This window comes from Primulina huaijiensis, chromosome 12 (genome assembly GCF_012295235.1).
Source record: "Primulina huaijiensis isolate GDHJ02 chromosome 12, ASM1229523v2, whole genome shotgun sequence".
NCBI classification, from domain to species: Eukaryota; Viridiplantae; Streptophyta; class Magnoliopsida; order Lamiales; family Gesneriaceae; genus Primulina; species Primulina huaijiensis.
In genome coordinates this window covers 2987868-3007122 of record NC_133317.1, presented here as the reverse complement: position 1 = coordinate 3007122, position 19255 = coordinate 2987868, and the positions used below count along the sequence as shown (strand labels likewise).

Genomic DNA, 19255 nt, shown 5'->3' with positions numbered 1-19255 from the left:
CACATTTCACTCTCGGTGTTTCCACTTTTCTACTTGTAATCATGTCGAGGCTTGCGGAAACCCTTCGTGTAGGAAGAATTATAGGAGAAGTGGTGGATTGTTTCTATCCCAGTGTACAGTTAAATGTGATATATAATGGGAACAAACATGTCTCCAATGGACATGAACTCATGCCCGCTCTTGTGGCTGCCAATCCCAGGGTCGAGATAGGTGGAGAAGACATGAGGGATGCGTATACTCTTGTAAGTCATATATATATTTTATATATATACACATACGTGCTGAGTGTACTTTGTATAATATATTACTCTATATATACTGTACGGTGATATTGTAACTGGGATATCACATTATATCATCTTCTGAATTCTGAAAGAGTCTTGTTTACTAAACTTGCATTCATAACCAATTAAATTTGTGTGGTTTTGAAGGTTATGACTGATCCGGATGCTCCGAGTCCAAGCGAGCCATACTTGAGAGAACATGTCCACTGGTTTGTGGAGACACTAATAAATAATAATAAATTTTCAGATAATATAACTATACATTACACATATATTCACCACATGATATATATATGAACGTACTGATAGAATTTAACTTTTCCAGGATAGTCACCGATATTCCTGGAACCACTGATGCTTCTTTTGGTAAGTTTAACGAATTTCTTATTTTATAATTACAAACTAAAGTCAAATTTAATTAGAACACAGACATGAAATCACATGATTAAACAGGGAGAGAAGTTGTATGCTATGAGAAGCCGAAGCCGACGATAGGCATCCATCGATACGCATTTGTCGTTTTCAAGCAGAAAGGGAGGCACAGCGTTAAGTACCTACCTTCTTCAAGGGATCATTTCGACACAAGGAGATTTGCGCAAGAAAATGGCCTAGATTTGCCGGTTGCTGCACTCTACTTCAATGCACAAAGAGAGACTGCCTGCAGAAAAAGATGATTAATTAATTAAAAAATTACAAGAGTAATTGGTATTAAATTAATACGATTCTGGTGGTTTTTGGGATTGCTTATAATATTGTTGCTGGTGGGGGTTCGGACAAACTTTTTCTTTTAACGCTTTTTGTTTATGTTAATAATAAGAAATGAAATGCATGGAAGTGTGTTAGAATCAGAGTGTATTTTTTTACTGGAAATTGGGATGAGATAACCTTGGGGAATAATGATCAGTGAGATTGCTGGTTGTTCAACTTTAACTGAACAGCTTCTACTTTGTGTAAACATTGATGAGCTAAACTTACAAGAGTAACTTATGTCGCTTTTACATGGATTTTCACATTTAATCCCACTCAAATTCCACAACTTTTATGGTCAAAATTTCACCTTAATTTACATCGTAAACAAAATTTCTAAAAATAAAAAATAAAAAGTCAAGTGTTTCACAGATTCTCAAGTTAATAGGCCAACCAAACGAGAGGCTTTAGTTGAAAAGAAATTGTACTGGTACAAAAAGTACAGTATTTCAATCTATTGCATTTTAAGCAACGGGTAACGTTACTGCTCACAAGGACCTAACATTCTGGTATTTTATAATCAAACTCGCAACCTCCGACTTAGATAATGATTTTCGCACAAATAACTTACCAGGATTTTCTGTTCACAAAGACACAAAAAAGAAAACCTGAACTAACCTAAAAAGAATCTTATTACCAACATGATAGCTCCCACTTTGATATGTAGACATCAGGAGATACTTGCAGCTCACTAAAATCTTAGCACACAACCAGGAAAACAAGAAACTTGTATATATACTTCTTCACTCGTGAAACCAACATTCTTGAACAACTAATAATGCCACAAATATGGTGGCATACTACTATAATCGATTAGTCTCGGTGTACCATCTTTACGAGCTCCTTCGGTCAACCAAAGCAAACACAGAAACGGGCACGGACTTGTGGTATTTCCAGACAAATACGAACAGGATTCTTGAACAAGGAAAAGAATGGAAGCAAACCATCCATTGATCTTGAGACCCAAAACTTCAAACTAACGCAAATATATTTTTTAAACAAACAAATCATGCATTTATTTCGGCATTACACTGATGCTCCCTGCTGCAGCTTCTTCTTCCCCAAAACATACTTGAACATGTCGTTTTCTCCAGTCTCATTGCGTCCATTTTGTCCTGTTCGGTTGATGTGGATTGTGAACGATGAGGCGACTCTTCTTGAGGGTCTCTTTCGCCAGAATCAAAATTCGGACAAGGTCCTTCATTGCACGTGCATAAAGGCATGGTGACAGAAGGAAATGGGCTGCAAGTGACGGGACAAAACATATCTGAGGTAATAGAAGACACACGGTTCTTTCGCGTATCGGGTGAACCAAAGGCCTCGGATGCATCTGGCTCTCGGGGATGAAGCATGCATGGTGTGCATAAGCTAAGTGACAATGGTAATTTGATCTCCTTTGATGAAGAACCAGGGAGTTTGACAAAAGAGATGATGCCATGTCGACAAAGAGGACAGGGAATGGAGCCTGGGGGTATTGATGATTCCAATGGGATGTTACTGGTCGAGCAAAGGTAGAGAGCACATCTTACACAGAGTTCATGTGAACACCCTGAAAGTTACGACACAGATATTCATGAAAATTGGCGCAAAGAGTCATTTCATTGTACATAACTAGACGCCAAAATATTTTATTGTCACATGTATATGGACCGGGCCAAACTCCAACTATTGGAATTTGCAAGCAACGACGACTACAAATTACTACTTTTAAGCCAGAAAAACTCAAGTTAGAATGGGAGCGCAGCAGGTTATTTGACTCAGATGTGTGGTCCTCTATCTTTAAGCCCGACTACTCTATTTCATATAAGCAGAGAATTCTGATATCGTATTTTGCTGTTTACAGATTACTATGATGTTCCAGAACCTTGTAAAAGAAGATGGAATATTGAAAGTTACTGCTACATCAGAAAAACAGAAGTCAAAAGGTCGTCCTATGCAAAATATATGTTCATAATTGCGCATATTAGGATCTATCAAGTCTAGAATGGAAGATTAAGGTCAAGGATTTGAATTTGGAGCAAGTTAATGCAGATATGGTCGCCGGTACATCTCAATCTATAAATGGTACTGGTATTTGGGCTGGATATTCAATACTGTGTCAATGGGGCATAGAGAAAAAATGCAAATGAAACCTAGAAACTTTTTATTTGAGAGGAAAAACCATTTAACTGAGAGCACTAGTCCAAGGTCAAAGCATTGCTAGAATAAACTAGAAGGAATGAATTTGATGCCCGCATAAAATTATGGAAATAACCATGGATACATTATAATTCAGTCACAACATTGTATCGAAAATGAACAAAGTACCAGACCTTCAGCAGCTACACTGCATGCTCGCTCAATGCACACGGCACAAATATCAGCATCATCTGATGCAGTTGTTGAGGTCTGCAACCCACAATCTCTGAAGAAATAAAAAGAATTTCAGTGTTAATTATCAAAACTGGTTGAGATGAAAAGAAAATTTAATATTCTGCGATGGAGTGCCGAACAGAAAACTATTAAGCGTTTCAAGAAAAAACTGTATTTATTGAAAATTCTTTGATTCTCGAGTGAGAACACTTTCTTTTTTTAAAAAAAAAGCACCACAAGCACCTGGTGTTCGAGTTTAAAATATTTTTGGAAATCAATTGCTCCACCGTGTGATACTTGGCTGGCCATCTTTCGAATAAGCACGTTATCAACACAAAAACCACAGATGATCAGCTAACTAAAAGTTTCTTCCATCTTCATTCTTACCTTGCTATATTTAACACACTCATGAGTGGCAATGATAAATAATTAGAAGGTGGAAACACTGGGATTGGCAAATCAGAGTTAGGTGTCAGCAGCGACTCGAGCCAATGACGTCCCCACGTCCTTGCGACATCAAGAGGAAGCCATCTGAAACAGGCTATATTATCATCCGGTGTTGCACATAAACAAGTACTTAAGCGAATATTGAGAAAATGTATCCAAATTTCAGTACCCATTGCAGTTTAATGCCAAACGACTGGCACCTCTTGCAAGAAGGATCTGTGGAAATTAAAATGGTCAAGATTATCAATACACCACATTTGCAATACCAGCAAAAAATTGGCAGATAGTTCCAAATGTTTACTTCTTGAAACTTCAAATTCAATGACATAAAAATAATGATCACCTGGCAGCATTTCAAGTTTCCTCCGCATGCAGCATAGTGCAAAGGAGTGCTACCAGCCCCTACAAATTTACGACTTAAAGAAATCACGAAACAGTAATAAAAAAAAAGGAGGGTTTTCCAGGATAAATAATCACGCTCAAGAAAATAGAATACCTATCAAATCCATTGACGTGCCATAATGGAATGTTACAGCTGAAACATTTGCATGAAGGCCGAGTAGGAGTTGCACACAGTCAAAATATCCATTTAACGCAGCCATGTGAAGAGCCGTAATACCACCATCAGCAGCCTTATTTACAAATTTGGAGAGAGCACTGTCACAGAATGAGGAAGATACAAATAAGAAAATACATAAAGGTGACCAGATCTCGAAAATTTTACTAATCATTTGCACTAGTTATTATTTGACACTTCTACGAAGCAAGAAAGAAAACCAACAAGACTTCAGAAAAATAAAAAACTATGCTCGCACTTGGTTTTATCATTAGCACAACTACTTCCATCCCCGTTGGTTTGAAAATTTAGATCCTCGAATGGAACACTGGGAACAAAATCTGCAACCACTAATCTTATACATCGCAAATGACCGTTGACAGCTGCAAAATGGAGCGCAGTCCTCCCGCTAAGATAATCTGCTCTAGTAACCTGAATTTTACAGTAGTTGCGAGCTTCAAAAGATAATCCATCAATGATACACAAAGTGAAAGATTTTAACAGCGCAAACAATAAAAAATTAAAATCTGAGTTCGTAACCCATTGATAGACCAACAAACATAACGATTACACACTGATTAAATTCACATATCATTTTCAATGTAAGCTACTGGATATATTACAAATAAATTGAAGAAAATCAAGCACATTATATTTAATTTCAACACTCACGTTGCATCGAAAGAGAATAAGAGTTTGAACAACTTCCCAATGACCGTATCGACAAGCTTGCATCAATGCTGTCTGCATCAACAATAACATAATACTTAAGATAAAGATCGATTAAGCCCAGTACAGATCTGTTCAATCAAGCAAAAACCCATCAATAATATCTCATTATCAATTCAAAAACCTTGTTCACAAGTCACAACTAAGTTGATCTAAACAATAAGATTTTTCTTTTGCACAAGAAAAACCAAACCATCCATCTGATGTTACAAAATGGGGAAAACCCCGAGTTTTATCCCAAAGCATAATTTGACATTATCCCCTAGAAAGAAATTTAATTAAAAAGAAAACTGAAGACAATATATTACACCTGTCCACAGTAATTTCTCGTATTCACATCAGCTCCGTTCTCCAGTAACAATGCCACAATCTAAAAATCCAAAATTTCAAAAATCAACACAACCACCAAAAGCAACAGATTTGAATAGAAACTCAAACAAGAAAATCAACCCCAAAAGACAAAGAAAAAGAAAAATTAGACCTTTTTCAAGAAATAACCAATGGCTGAAAAAAAATAGGTTCGAACCTCGATATGACCTTTTGCAGCAGCAAAATGTAGAGGAGAATTTAATCCACCAAAAGTCGAATACTTGGCGAGGCACGGATTGCAATCCAACAGCATCTTTGCCTCAACAAAATCTCCATCTCTTGCAGCTGATACCAATCTTTCCCCTGAAGCAGAACACCCAAAGGAATTCCCCATTTCTTGGTTTTCTTCCTCAATTTTTTAGGCCTTTCCTCTTTCTATAAATCTTTGTTATAGATTATGTGTACGTGGATTTACTGATATTTTAAGCCAGCTCTGGAGTTTTTATATATATACGAGGAAGGAATTTAGGTCAACTGTCTAACAAATTCTGAAAATAGTAGCAAGAAAATGGTAACATATCTAAAGTTCCAAATTTTATGAACTATTATCGTATCCTACATTGAAATGTTCAACAAGTTTGAGTAAAAAGTTTTTATCACATTTAATATACATTATTTGACCTTTTTATTATTAAAAAAAATGACTTTCCAATTTTATTTAAAATTTTTTTTTTGTTTTTGTTTTTGTCAGTTTATTTGGACATAATACGAAAACACACAAATTTGTGTATAGAAAGAGCACTGAGCATTTTTTGGGGGATTTCATTGGTTTACTGAGGACTGGAAATGATAATAAATAATAATAGGGGGAAAAAAGGCCAGGGATTGCTTGTCAAGTCAACATTCTTGGCTTTCTTTTTTTTTAAAAAAAAAAAAATAATAATAATCCCTTTGTAGGTAATTAAATTTTGAGACATTTTTTGAATTAATTGCTCTTGTTTTTGGTGAGTGTGGTTCACTCGTAGTTCGATGTATCTCATCTTATGCTTAATTCAGTCCAGACAACAAATTTAAGTGCGAGTATATAATGTTGTGTAAGCAAATAATGAATGAAATAAAACCGTAAAAAATAATTTGTATTTATAGATGGGGCTACATACTTCTATGGAAAGATTATTGAGTCGGACCTTGTGTAGAACTTTTCTCGAGCATATAGACAAATGAGTCGGGCCTTGTGTATGTTATTGGGCCTTCTACTTTGATCCTGATTGTATTCAACATGGACCATCAGTGTGGTTAATGAACTAGAGATCGATCGGGTTGGCTTAACTCGGATCTGATTCGAATCGGAATTATGGTATATCAATTCATTAATTCTTATTTTCTATGACCATGAATTTGGCTTTCTTCCACAAGTGTTGTGTTTCTTGGCCTAATTTTATACTTTTCTTCAAACATTTGTTATACCTTCCTAACAATTTGCATGACACTATGAAATATCATTATAGAAATTTGCAATTGATTTTAATCACAAAAAAAGTCAAAAGAAATATTATTTGCCTAAAAAGCAGTGCAAACTTTTCAACAAATTAAAAAGTGTATATGGTACCACCTTCTAAAATATATATTATTAAAAAGAACAAATAATAATGTCATTTGATACGAAACATAAGATTCAACAAAATTACAACATCATTCAATTTTTCCAAAAATTAGATTTAAAAATATATATGTTATTTTTATTTTTCATTTGATCATTTTATCATAATTCACAATAAAAGCGTATTAGTGAAATCATACTTCTATGTGACACAAGGCAAGAAAAATGTACATAAATTTGGCTAGCATTGTAAATATAGTATTAGGTATGAAGAGGGATCAATGTATCTTCGTGTGTCCATTTGATCGAAACTAAATTCTATTAGTTATGGATTGTCGATTTATATGTTAAGATTGCTAACGATTCCAGATATAACAAACGAAATGATCTGAACTCGAATTCAATTGAAATGCGTATGGATAACTTCGAACTTGAGTCGATTTCGATAATAATTTAGAATATTAATCAAGTAAGGTTCGAAACAACTCATGAAACTTAGGTTGCGTTCTAATTAGTTAGAATAATTATATATTTAAATCATTTTTCAATTTCTTAAATATTTCGGCAAAATTTTATATCATCTTGGATATTTACGTAAATGAATCAATCCGTTCGTGAGTTATTCAAATATTGATTCGATAAAAGCTCGTTTAATGAGACACGTTAAGATAAGAAGGTCAAACTCAAAATTTACAATATTCAACTTGTTAGCTTGTGAACATGTTTGTTAATAAGCTTATGAGTCTCTCTAATTAGATTAAAAAGAATAGTCTCAATACTTGATTTATAAATTTTACACTTTACTTATGGAAAATATAGAAAAATTTATTAAATCTATTTATCAGAATAAAATTACAAATTTTAATAAGAATATTATATTTTCTCTAAATATATAATTTAATTTTTAATAAATTTAATGAATATTTACATTTATAATTTATATTTATCAAACTCGTTTAAACTCGGTAAAAGCTCGAATAAACTCGTGAGTCATGAATATATTCATTAAATAAAACTCGAGCTCAGCTCGATAAAAAACGGTTCAAACTCAAACATTCATGAATTTGCGACTTGATTACATCCCTATTTTCACTTCTATCGAAATTTTTTTCTTCACATATGAGGTCAATGTTGGTCTGAACCAACTTTGATTATATATATTTATATGACAATAACGTAGCCTCTAAAAATTTGTCTGCTACGAGACAAGTTGATTTTGAACGAGATATAAAATTTATCCCAACTCGTAAATTTTTTGAAAAACGGGAGACGTGAGGGTTTTCAATTATATAATGCTTAATAATATAATTTTTAAGAACAAAATATCTGAATTATAGAGCATGCACGTAGATCGTTAGAACATCATCTTCTGATGTTTACATCACAATGTACTGGAAATTATATAAAAATATTGTCGGCTTGTAATTCATGATATATATTAGTGCTCATACNTAGGGTCTTAAACAATATCATGAGACTTTTGGGTATTTATTGAGTTTGAAAAAGTTAAATAGTGGGTCTTTAACTAGTTTGTTGAAGTCATATATAGAGATTCAACAATTTCTGAATCATGATGAATGTGACATTAATAGTGACGAGTTATGTTCGGAGTAAATGACTATGAGATGTTATTTAACAAATAAAAAAAGTAATTGATAGGCTATCGTGTTTGACGAAACTGAATGGTTTATTTCCAATTCTCATGTTGCTTATAAGATTTTGTTAACCATACTAGTAAGAGTTGCATCAGCATAATAAAACTTGTCTTCGATCAATATGACAAGATAGACAAAAAGAGCTAGCTCTATGTTGTCGATTGACAAATATATGGTCCGACAACTTGATTACACAGATTCGATAAATATTTCAACTCTAATACAACTATAAATGTAATATTTATGCAATTAATTCAAGTATATGTTGGCTTGTTACCGATATAATATATTGTTTATTGTATTTGTCATTAGCTAACGGAACTTTGTAGTTATTTATAGCAATAAAAAGACTCATTTTTTACTTTTCACCTCAAATTCCATCGAACATAAGTACAACTTTGTCGAAGAAATGAAATAAATAGGGATGCAGCCGAGTCAAAAAAATGTTCAGTTCACGCCCTGATTTAGATATGTGAGACAAGACATCCGGATGAACCAACAATCGTACCAACCTTTGGAACTAGTACTTGTGTGCGTCACGGTGGAGGAGGCATAGAAATGGTGCGAATAGGATACAATTACGCAACTCGAATTTGCTATCATTGCTTATTTTCAAATGATTTTCAGTCTATTTTTAAATATTTATTTTATTACAATTATACAAAAATTAAACTTATGTTTTGTACGATCAAATAACATTTTAAATTATTTCCAAAATAATTTGAAATTATTAGCTCCAAGTTCTTACCAAAAAAATCCTTAAAATCAAACGCAACGTTAGCTTCTTTTATTTTATTTTATTTATTGTCTTTATTATTATATAATAACCGCGAAGAATAACTGAATTAGTAACTCCCGGTACTTCGGCTGCTATTCTATGTTTCGCAACCCACAGCTTGCCATGTACACCACCCAATAGCCACTGAATAACAAACTAAAATTCCCGATACAGGACACGTGGCAATCAAGCGAAGCAATACCACTGAACATTGCTGTGAGGATGATAACAGATGATCCCTACCCTCAATAGCACAGAATGCGAACCAAACAAAACAACTCCTCTCAACACGTTCATCTCCCCACGATCCCACTTCAACTTTCACTGCAATAAATTCAAGAAATTTCGGGTTATAAGACAAGATAAAGGGATTGAATACAAGAAATAATAGCAGCAGCAGCTTGCAGCCATGGCGGGTGAGGATATAGAGAGCAAGAGGGAGAAAAGCAACTACTCTTCAACTTCAAGCGCAGACGCGTTTGAGGAGGGGGAAAGCCAGTGGACTTCATGGCTGATTCCAGTATTTGTGGTGGCTAATGTTGCGATGTTTCTGTTCGTGATGTATGTGAATAATTGCCCGAGGGATTTGAAGAACAGGGGTTCGAGTTTCCGTGGTGACAATGACAAGTGTGCGGCTATGTTTCTTGGAAGATTTTCTTTCCAGCCGCTGAGAGAGAATCCTCTCTTTGGGCCGTCTTCTGCAACGTGGGTATCTTGTTTGTTGAATTCTCACTTTTGTTTCTTGCTGAAATTTACGCTTGATTTTACTTGTTTTTTTTGGTCGGAATTGTGGTGTAAAGATCGAGTTTTTATTGTTTTCGGGATGGTTCTTTTTCTGTGTTTTGGTTTTTGGGGCGGAAAAATTGGTCGGCTGATTAGCTAAATGATTAGTTTTTTAATATTTCATTTTGTTTTTGTTTTGGTGGTATTGTGAACCATGCTTTAGTTTATGATCTGAATGTAATAGAGGTTCTATGCTTACACATACAATCTAGAATTGAGTTTTTTTTTTGTGTTAGTCTGATTGATTGCATTCTTGTTTTGGAGTAAACTTTGTTATGGACTGTTCTGTGATGTTTTTTTCTTTGCTCGAGTGTTGTATTTTATACAATGCTGAACTTGATGATTCCTAAGTTTATATATGATAACTTTGTTGCGCGGGAAATTTTTTCCATTTGGTGATCACAGAAATACAAAAGGAATATAGTTCTTCAAAAAAAAAAAAAGTAAAACAATAAATTTAAGCTAATGGCTCTTCGATTCTGCTTTTCTTGGTACCAAAGATTAGAGAAGTTGGGTGCTCTTAATTGGAATAAAGTGGTGCACGGCCATCAAGGCTGGAGGCTTATCTCATGTATCTGGTTACATGCTGGCATTATACATCTTCTAGCAAACATGATGAGCCTCGTCTTCATCGGGGTTCGACTTGAGCATCAATTTGGCTTCGGTATGAACCCTCACTCCAATAATCTGTATATCTCGAATCATTGCCCTTTTTTTTTTTTTTAAAATCATTACCTGTTATATATACTCGCGATAATTCAAAACATGCCTTGCAGTGCGAGTTGGCGTCATCTATTTAATATCCGGATTCGGTGGGAGCATACTATCATCTTTATTTATTCAAAACCGAATATCTGTTGGTGCCTCTGGCGCACTTTTTGGACTCCTTGGAGCCATGCTTTCCGAGTTGATCACAAACTGGTCTATATACACCAACAAGGTGAACAGTCGCCCATGGCTCTCGAGTTTTGGGGAAGTGAAAACTAAAATGACTTTTTAGCCATCTGAAATTTTTTTATCTTTTTACCTCGCAGATTGTGGCATTATCAACCCTTTTGTTTATAGTCTTGATTAACCTAGCAGTTGGGATTCTTCCACATGTTGATAACTTTGCCCATATCGGCGGATTCTTGGCTGGATTCTTGCTTGGCCTTGTTCTTTTACCTCGTCCACAGTTCGGGTGGATTGAAAGACACAATATTCCTGTCGGAGTTGGTGTAAAATCTAAGTACAAGGGTTATCAATATGTACTTTGGTTTGTGTCTGTGATATTGCTAATTGTCGGGTAAACATTGTATTTCCTATCCGTATCATAACACTAGGTTGTTAACTTGCACTTCTCGAGTTACTGATCGATACGATCGTCCAAACTGGTTGCCTTTTTAAATGCAGATTTACTGTCGGACTCGTGATGCTATTCCAGGGAGTGAATGGATACAAGCGTTGCCATTGGTGTCGCTATGTGAGCTGCGTCCCGACTTCGAAATGGGAATGCGATGAAACTTGAACGTCATAAGTTAATGAACAGCTTCCAACTTCAATCAGACAAGTTATTATGATACATTGCATTCTTATATATTATAGTAGTATGGTCCAGATATTTCAATAAATTAGTATGTGATTAAACTTAATTCGATTAATTGAGATTTTTTGTCGATTGAGTTTATGTTTGATGTTGAAAACAATTATTATTTTAATAATTTGATCGGATTATTTAATTTTCATTAGTACATTAAATTGTTTAGGCTTTTAGAATTGCATTTGGTCACACTTTCTTAGAGGTATATTAACTGAAGTTATTTAACCAATTTTCTCCATTTTTTCTTATTTAGTTATTTATTATTATTAAATCGTGTATTAATGATATATATTAACATATATAATATTAATATTGATACTGTTAATGTATCAAAACATTTAGATATACTGATAGAAACTACAATCAGGTAGCTAGCTTAAATTCAATCATTTAACTAATTTTATTTGATAATATATTGATATTTTCATTTTAATGACAATTATGTCTTTTTAATATTATAATATAATATTGATAATAACAATAAGGGTGATAATGATAGTAATAAGACAATAATAACGACAATGATCGATCATAATTGCAGGACATTAATTATGTAAGAAATAGGAAAGGGAAGAAGAAGACAAAGCAAGATGGACCTTAGACGACCAATGTTACCCCAAAGTCAGACAGACCTATTAATTGTGTGGACCGGATAAGTCCATATTGGACCGATCGTTCTCCCACGGCAGATCCAACAATTTGTTCAAAATTTCTTTGCCCACATGCACCGGAAAAATGGGATACTTAGCCACTCCATGATCAAATTTTCGGCAAGGGCCTGATCGATTAAAGGTTACATTAACATAAAGTGACGTTGAATTGAACATGATGTCTTTTCTGTTTATGAGAAAATGAAATTTAAAATTTTTTTTTTAATCTAATAAACAGATAAATGAAAGAAAGAAATGGTCAAGTAGACGGGGTATACTGCTCCTTTTCCCACTTACTTCCATATATAAAAATTCCTTTTGCTCTTCTATTTGCTTCTCAATTCATTTTTAAATTATCACTTCAATCTTGCTACTTCATTTAACTCTTTGTATTTTTTTGTCTTCTTGAAATTGCATCTCTCTGTTATTTTAAAGTGAACAGTGTGATATCAAGAAATTAAAGGGGGAGAATCAAGAACCCTTTTCACTATCATTATTCCAGAGGTGAAAGGTGACTTCTTTCCTCATTATCTCACATTGAGAATTAATTTCGACAACCAATTATTTTTTTCTCTGTGGTTTCTGTCAGGTTCTTCAAGATATGATGCTAGTTTGCAAAGAGATTAGTTTGTTTTACATGTAAAAGTTGTATTTCCAGAAAATTACCCTCTTGTCCAGTCTGTTCATTGTGGATTTTGAACAAACTGAGCAGGATCTAATATTGTCTTTCTGCATTCTATTTCGTGTGACTGGTTCAATGTGTGTGCCAGCTCTAGGCCAAAGTCAGCGCAAAATAAATTTAGGAGGGGAGTGGCTCTATTTCAGGTGCGATACACACGGTTAATTATTGTTTGGTATTTCCTATTCCTTGTATCTTAGTTGCTGGCAATTTCCTGAAACCTTCCATTGAAAATTTCAAGTTTTGAGAAATTTCCGTGTGTCTGCATTAGTTGATAAGAATGTTCGTTTGTTTGATATTATGCATCACTTCAATTTTGATTAGAGGTTTTTATGGTCAAGAAAATAACTTTAAATTTTAAGTCGTACATATTGACTTGGGAATTGTTTTGTTTCCTGCTAAGCTATTTCCTCGCACTAGAAATGAAATGACTAGAACTGTAATCACAATAAAGCTTCTAGTTTCACGTTGTATAAGCCCCTGAAGGATTTTTATGGGCTTTTTCAGTCTATTCTAATTTCAATAAATTGATACTTATCTTGGGAGGTATCCTGACTGGAATTAAAGCAATCGGTGAATCTCGTATGAAATGAAAGAAAAACTAACGAATAACTGGAAACAAAATATCATGAGGTTTTCTTTCTCCTTCAGATCGTAAATGTCATTCACATTAATAAAAGAGTTGTTATTACATAGTAGGTTATTGAATATAAAGTGTTGTACTACTTGTGTTAAAATGCTGTTGAGTATATGAATGGTACTTTTTTTTATATTTATCTTCTGCTTTTGAAATTTATTTCATCTCTCTTGGATTCAAAGATAGGATTTGAGGGTGGTAACCAAGCACATTTGAGAGATTCACTTTCGGATGATGTCTGAAATGTCTATTATGAATAACGAGGTCTACAGTCATTATTTGAATGGTATGACTCCAGCTGAAATTGCCGAACATCTCAGGGACACAATTCCTGAATTTGGCGATGTTGACATTGAAGAATTTCTTGTACAGCAGGTACATCAAATCTTAAAAGCCAGTTTTGCGGAATGAAAATTATATTTTTCTCGAAAATTAATGCTTTATCATTCTATGGTCTCAAGAAATTCATTAACACTGTGAGAACTAATGCTTTATCATTCTATGGTCTCAAGAAATTCATTAACACCATACATGTTTTCTTACAGGAAAGTGCATTTCTTGATTTTCAGAACGATAATCACAGAAGAGATGTGATTAATGACCATGGTCAACCTAGCAGCAGGAATCTGCAGTCAGAACGTGAGACCTTGTCCTCACGTGTCCCACATTATGAATCACAGATGGCTCTGGATGAAGATTTTGCAAGGTCCTTGGAGTTGGGGGATGACTTCAACAGTCTTGACGTTGCAGAGAATGGTGATGGTATGGTTTATTATTTGTAACTTCTCTTTCATCTTACTCACTCTATCCCATTTTCAAGGAGCATATAGTTATATATAATATTGGAAAAACAAAAAATTAGTGATATCTTTGCCCATCTCTTTCATCTTGGCTCGTTTATGTTGCTCTCTTCATACACGACATGTCCAAACCGCAGCTTTTCGCTTTGTTGCATTGCTTTATGCCATGCCCCTTTCTTTCCGTATTTTTTCACCTTTTCACCCTGCAGATGCCCAGTTCAATGATTTAAATAATAATGAAAATATAAGATACACGTAACTGAACGTGAATTATATTATTCATCTCCTATTACTATGACATGAATCCACAATTTCTTATGACTCTGAGATGAATCCAATTTATTATATCCTATATATCATTTTCAATTTATTTCATCTGAGTAATGTGTCATAAGATTATCGATGCACTTTAGCCCTTCTTTTGAACCAATTTTCTCCTCATTCTCCACTGCTTGGCTTTTACCTGTAACTTTGTGTGCAATTTGTTTCAACCTATAGAGACTCTACACCACTTTTGTCTTGAAAATCTATACTAAATCAGAACTTCTGTCTTTTGGTTTATCCACCTTTTGGGATGTTTCATGTGGCACTGTTAATGGTTCCGTTGTGCTGTCTGAAAATTTATTTGGCCTTCAAATGCGTGCAAGTTCCCATCAGTAGTTCATTCCATGGCATAAATGCTTGATCGAATTAGACTAAAACAACAAGCAAGAAAATTTCATAGAAAAGGAGGAAGGAGCCCTGCGAGGATGCATACATAAGCCTGCATCATTATATTCTAATTAAACCATTTTCATTTTTACATTTGTCTGTTTAACTTGTTAATGGGAACTGTGACATCTGTAATCTACAGTTGACACCGGGCCATCTTCGAGAGAAACACCTGTGGTGGTAATTGCACAATCTTTTTGTGTACGCAATTAATCAACAAGAGATTAGAGTTGTGCCATGATTCTTGATTCGTCTTACTTATTACAGGGAGATAATCAGAACATACAGCAAGATGATTTTGATCCTGATACCATGAGTTATGAGGTTGGTTACATGAACTGCATGTTATGGACTGATCCTTAAAGCTGGCAATCTTAGTAACCATCAAAATTTCTATTTAATATTAATTTATTTATTCTTGGTTTTAGGAGTTGCAAACGCTTGGAGAATCTGTTGGCAATGAAAGCAAAGGACTTTCACCTAATATCATAGCTCGGCTTCCAACTTCCAAATACAAAGCAGGGTTTTTCTCAAGGAAAAAAAAGGAACCCGAAGAGTATGATTTATTACAAAGTTTTTTTTTTGTCTTGGCTTTTATCATTATCTGTGCTGGTAAATTATGTGCTAAATGCATGTTTAAAAGTAGCATTTTGCTATGCGGTGTTGAGAGTGTAAGATGCTATTTAGCACAAATAATGATGAACGGTAAGTCACACCAACCTCACTTGAGGTAAGCCTATAAAAATAGACCTTTCCTCAGAAAACCGTAATCACCACCACATCCCTTGAAGCTATTGGCCATGGAAAAGAACATATAATATAGTATCACATGTCGAGTTTACCTTTCTACCAGCGCCTTTTTTGGATAAAGGTTAAATAGCATCATCGTCTTCGCTCGAGGTTTGGATGATTTCCTCCTATGGCGCATTCAATAAAACTTAAGGACTTGTTGTTATTGCATCAATTGAATGAAGGGAAAATCATTTTATTGGTTTTGTTTTTTCCATGTCAACAATTTTTAGGTGTGTGATATGCTGTGCCGAGTATAAGAATAGGTCCGAACTGATCATTTTGCCTTGCGCTCACCACTATCATTCCAAGTGCATCACTCATTGGTTGCGATTGAATAAGGTGAATATGATTTTTTCCTTCTTTTCTAGGATAATAATTTACTTCTTTATTTGTCACTGAGTTCAACTTCAATCGCATCGATGAACTCATCCTATCTATTTGAATCTTATTCTGCAACGTGGAACTGCTACCACATACCAGTAACTTATGAAAGGCAAATGTACCAAAAGATTATTATTTACAGCTACCACAATACCAGTAACTTATGAAAGGCAAATGTACCAAAAGATTATTTTATTGTAAATTCAACTTTATGGATGAGATAGAGTTCATATGTATATCTCTGCATGCAAATATAATTGGTGAATTTTTATTATAGAATTTTTTACTCATAATTTATATACACTTAATAGTGGTATATCATCATGTACAATACAATCCACAGGTACATGTTTTAAGGTGATCATTATGCAAGGACGAATATGCTTTTTGAAGATCTTCATTTTTCTGCACTCCCAGTACTTGTACCTGCACTTGTTTCAGTAAATCCAAATCACCGGTTGTGTTGAAGATTGGAATTTGGACATAACTCAACCTTAAAAGCTAGTTCAAGGAGAGAGGATTGTCCAAATCCATATATACAACTTTCAGGAAATTTATCTAACCGATGGAATGAACATCTGGAGTTGTTAGTTGTCCCACATCGGTTGGATAATATACTTGGGAGTTGCATATATGGACTTGGACAATCCTCCCTCCTTGAGCTAGTTTTTGGGGTTGAGTTAGGTCTAAGTCCCAATCTTAATATGACATCAGAGCACAAGTTCTATCGTTATATGTTGGACTGCCTATAGTTAAGCCACATGCTCTGCCCATAGTTGAGTCATTTGTAAACTCCACGCTCCAGATGTTCATTCCTGGGCGTGAGAGGGTGTGTTAGTTGTCCCACATCGGTTGGATAATATACTTGAGAGTTGCATATATGGACTTGGACAATTCTCCCCCTTGAGCTAGCTTTTGGGGTTGAATTAAGTCCAAGTTCCAATCTTAACATGTTGGAATGGTGATACTCTTTAAACGACCATTTTCTTGTATCAGAAGGATGAAATTTGCTGTCGAATGTAGAGTAAACCATGATGTATTTCCCTTATACGTGTGTAATGTCTCCCATCTCTGTCACTTGCAGAATTGTCCTGTGTGTCAAAAGGAGGTGAAAAACAAGTAATCCTCAACTGGATCAAGGACAGCAGGTGGCAATGGTTCCTCCTTTATATCTTTGGAAACACAATGATTCATGAGTATGGAAGTCGCCCACGGTTCCAAAATTACATTTGTTTGGAGGAACGTGTCTGATTACTTGTACTTTGTGTGTAAATGGTTTTCTTGATTTTCTTTTCCATTGAGTAAAAACATTAAGTGAATGCTGTTTGCAATGGATACATATTTCAGTTAGGCTAAATTTTGTTGTATTCTCATCTCAGTAAACGTAGGTAAGACATAAATGGTATCTACCACAATAGATCAGCAGGTCATTTTTAAATACAAAAATCTCATTTTTTGATGTATAAATTTTCTAAAATATAAATTATAGTCCCCATTAACCTTTCAGATTAAGTTGTTCTTCGTGCCCGATGCATCCAATCCCTTGATAAATCTGGCTAAATTTACTAATATTAAATGCGTTGACATTATGTAGATTTACTTGTAAAACACAAATTTCATTATTTCAGAAAAGCTCAAGATTGATTATGAATACTAGTACATCGACGCATGCGTTGCGTGTTTGTACGATATTTTTTTATAATTCATTTAGTTTAAATTTAAATGAGAATCAAAATATAATTATAAGAAATAGTGAGAGACTATAATGCAATTTTGATATATTAATTAAAAAATAAATAGAAAAAAGAAAAAGATAAAAAAAAGACCCAGTTAAGAATTGAACCTACAACTTAATGCATAATAAATAAAGACTTTATCCGCTGAACTATATATGACTTGCAATAAAATTTTAATACTTTATTAATATATATAATTATTAAAACAAACAATTACACTAAAAGTTAGTTACTTTAAGTGTCTCAAACTTAATAATATAATATAGAAGTATACCTAAAATAAAATCCAAAAAAAAAAGTTGCCATTATAATATATTTTTCAACGGGACGATGATGTTAACATTAATTTTGTTATTTTATTTTATTTATTTAAATTAAAGTTCCCGATCGGTTTCGGTGCGAACAATTTTCTTGCTGGGAAAAATGTATTGACGAGGACCAAAATGAAAACGGCAATCACGTTTATCAAAGAACAAATGATTAAACGGTAGACACCAACTTGCCCTTAAATTATTAATCATTGTTGTTTGTCGGTGTCAGAGTCCAATCAAATTATTAATGAATAACGTTATATACTTTGTTTATTTACACTCTTAAATCTCCGTTGCTTTTGATATATATATAGATTTGATAGTCATTGTGAATTAGATGTGATGAAATATAGAAAAATTGTATATCTAATGGGCGAACGACACCTTATCGGTACTCACATAGGTGTGCACGATAGGTGTTTAGCATATCAAATATATATTTCATGAGCTTCAACTCGAATATTGATAATTTTAGTTCATGAGCTTCAACTCGAATATATAGTTCATGAGCTTCAACTCGAATATTGATAATTTTTTACATAATTTTTCTCAAGAAATCTATGTAGGGCGGCATAAAATCTTACCGAGAATCAAATGTACTAAGTGTTCGGTTGGACAAGTATTTAAAAAAGAGTTATTATTTAAAAAAACATATAAAATTTTAAAAAAGTTGTTTTAAGAATAAATATATATTTGAAAAACTATTCTATAATTTCGTATTTATAGTTGCAAATATGTC

General features: G+C 33.9%; 4 protein-coding genes across 15 annotated transcripts; 3 read left to right on the top strand and 1 right to left on the bottom strand.

Moving 5' to 3' along the window:
* On the top strand, positions 1-1092 carry LOC140990003 (CEN-like protein 1). The gene is made up of 4 exons (XM_073459596.1): positions 1-242; positions 432-493; positions 610-650; positions 738-1092. Exons 1-4 carry the CDS (start codon positions 42-44, stop codon positions 956-958), a joined length of 525 nt encoding a protein of 174 aa, XP_073315697.1. The 5' UTR covers positions 1-41; the 3' UTR covers positions 959-1092.
* Positions 1093-1482: 390 nt separating this feature from the next.
* On the bottom strand, positions 1483-6010 carry LOC140990002 (E3 ubiquitin-protein ligase XBAT33-like). The gene is made up of 10 exons (XM_073459595.1): positions 5642-6010; positions 5426-5485; positions 5059-5130; positions 4646-4818; positions 4327-4487; positions 4174-4232; positions 4000-4046; positions 3771-3914; positions 3344-3435; positions 1483-2580 (listed from the first exon to the last, which is right to left on the bottom strand). Exons 1-10 carry the CDS (start codon positions 5816-5818, stop codon positions 2039-2041), a joined length of 1527 nt encoding a protein of 508 aa, XP_073315696.1. The 5' UTR covers positions 5819-6010; the 3' UTR covers positions 1483-2038.
* A 3738-nt stretch (positions 6011-9748) lies between these two features.
* On the top strand, positions 9749-11825 carry LOC140989634 (RHOMBOID-like protein 2). Its single transcript, XM_073458936.1, has 5 exons — positions 9749-10162; positions 10741-10904; positions 11017-11180; positions 11275-11525; positions 11633-11825. The coding sequence occupies exons 1-5, from the start codon at positions 9867-9869 to the stop codon at positions 11745-11747; spliced, it is 990 nt and encodes a 329-aa protein (XP_073315037.1). The 5' UTR covers positions 9749-9866; the 3' UTR covers positions 11748-11825.
* Positions 11826-12515: 690 nt separating this feature from the next.
* LOC140989635 (E3 ubiquitin-protein ligase BIG BROTHER-like) lies at positions 12516-17826 on the top strand. Of its 12 annotated transcripts, none has more exons than XR_012177548.1 (9): positions 12516-12611; positions 12912-12980; positions 13240-13294; positions 13972-14160; positions 14331-14547; positions 15439-15476; positions 15564-15620; positions 15725-16427; positions 17554-17826. XR_012177548.1 is itself a non-coding variant. In XM_073458937.1 (8 exons), exons 2-8 carry the CDS (start codon positions 14017-14019, stop codon positions 17590-17592), a joined length of 732 nt encoding a protein of 243 aa, XP_073315038.1. In that variant the 5' UTR covers positions 12751-13294; positions 13968-14016; the 3' UTR covers positions 17593-17826. The 12 variants fall into 12 exon arrangements, 1 of the variants encoding a protein (XP_073315038.1); XR_012177543.1 differs by having other exon boundaries at positions 12520-12611; positions 13968-14160; XR_012177542.1 differs by having other exon boundaries at positions 12524-12611; positions 12905-12980; positions 13968-14160.
* Positions 17827-19255: the final 1429 nt, after the last annotated feature.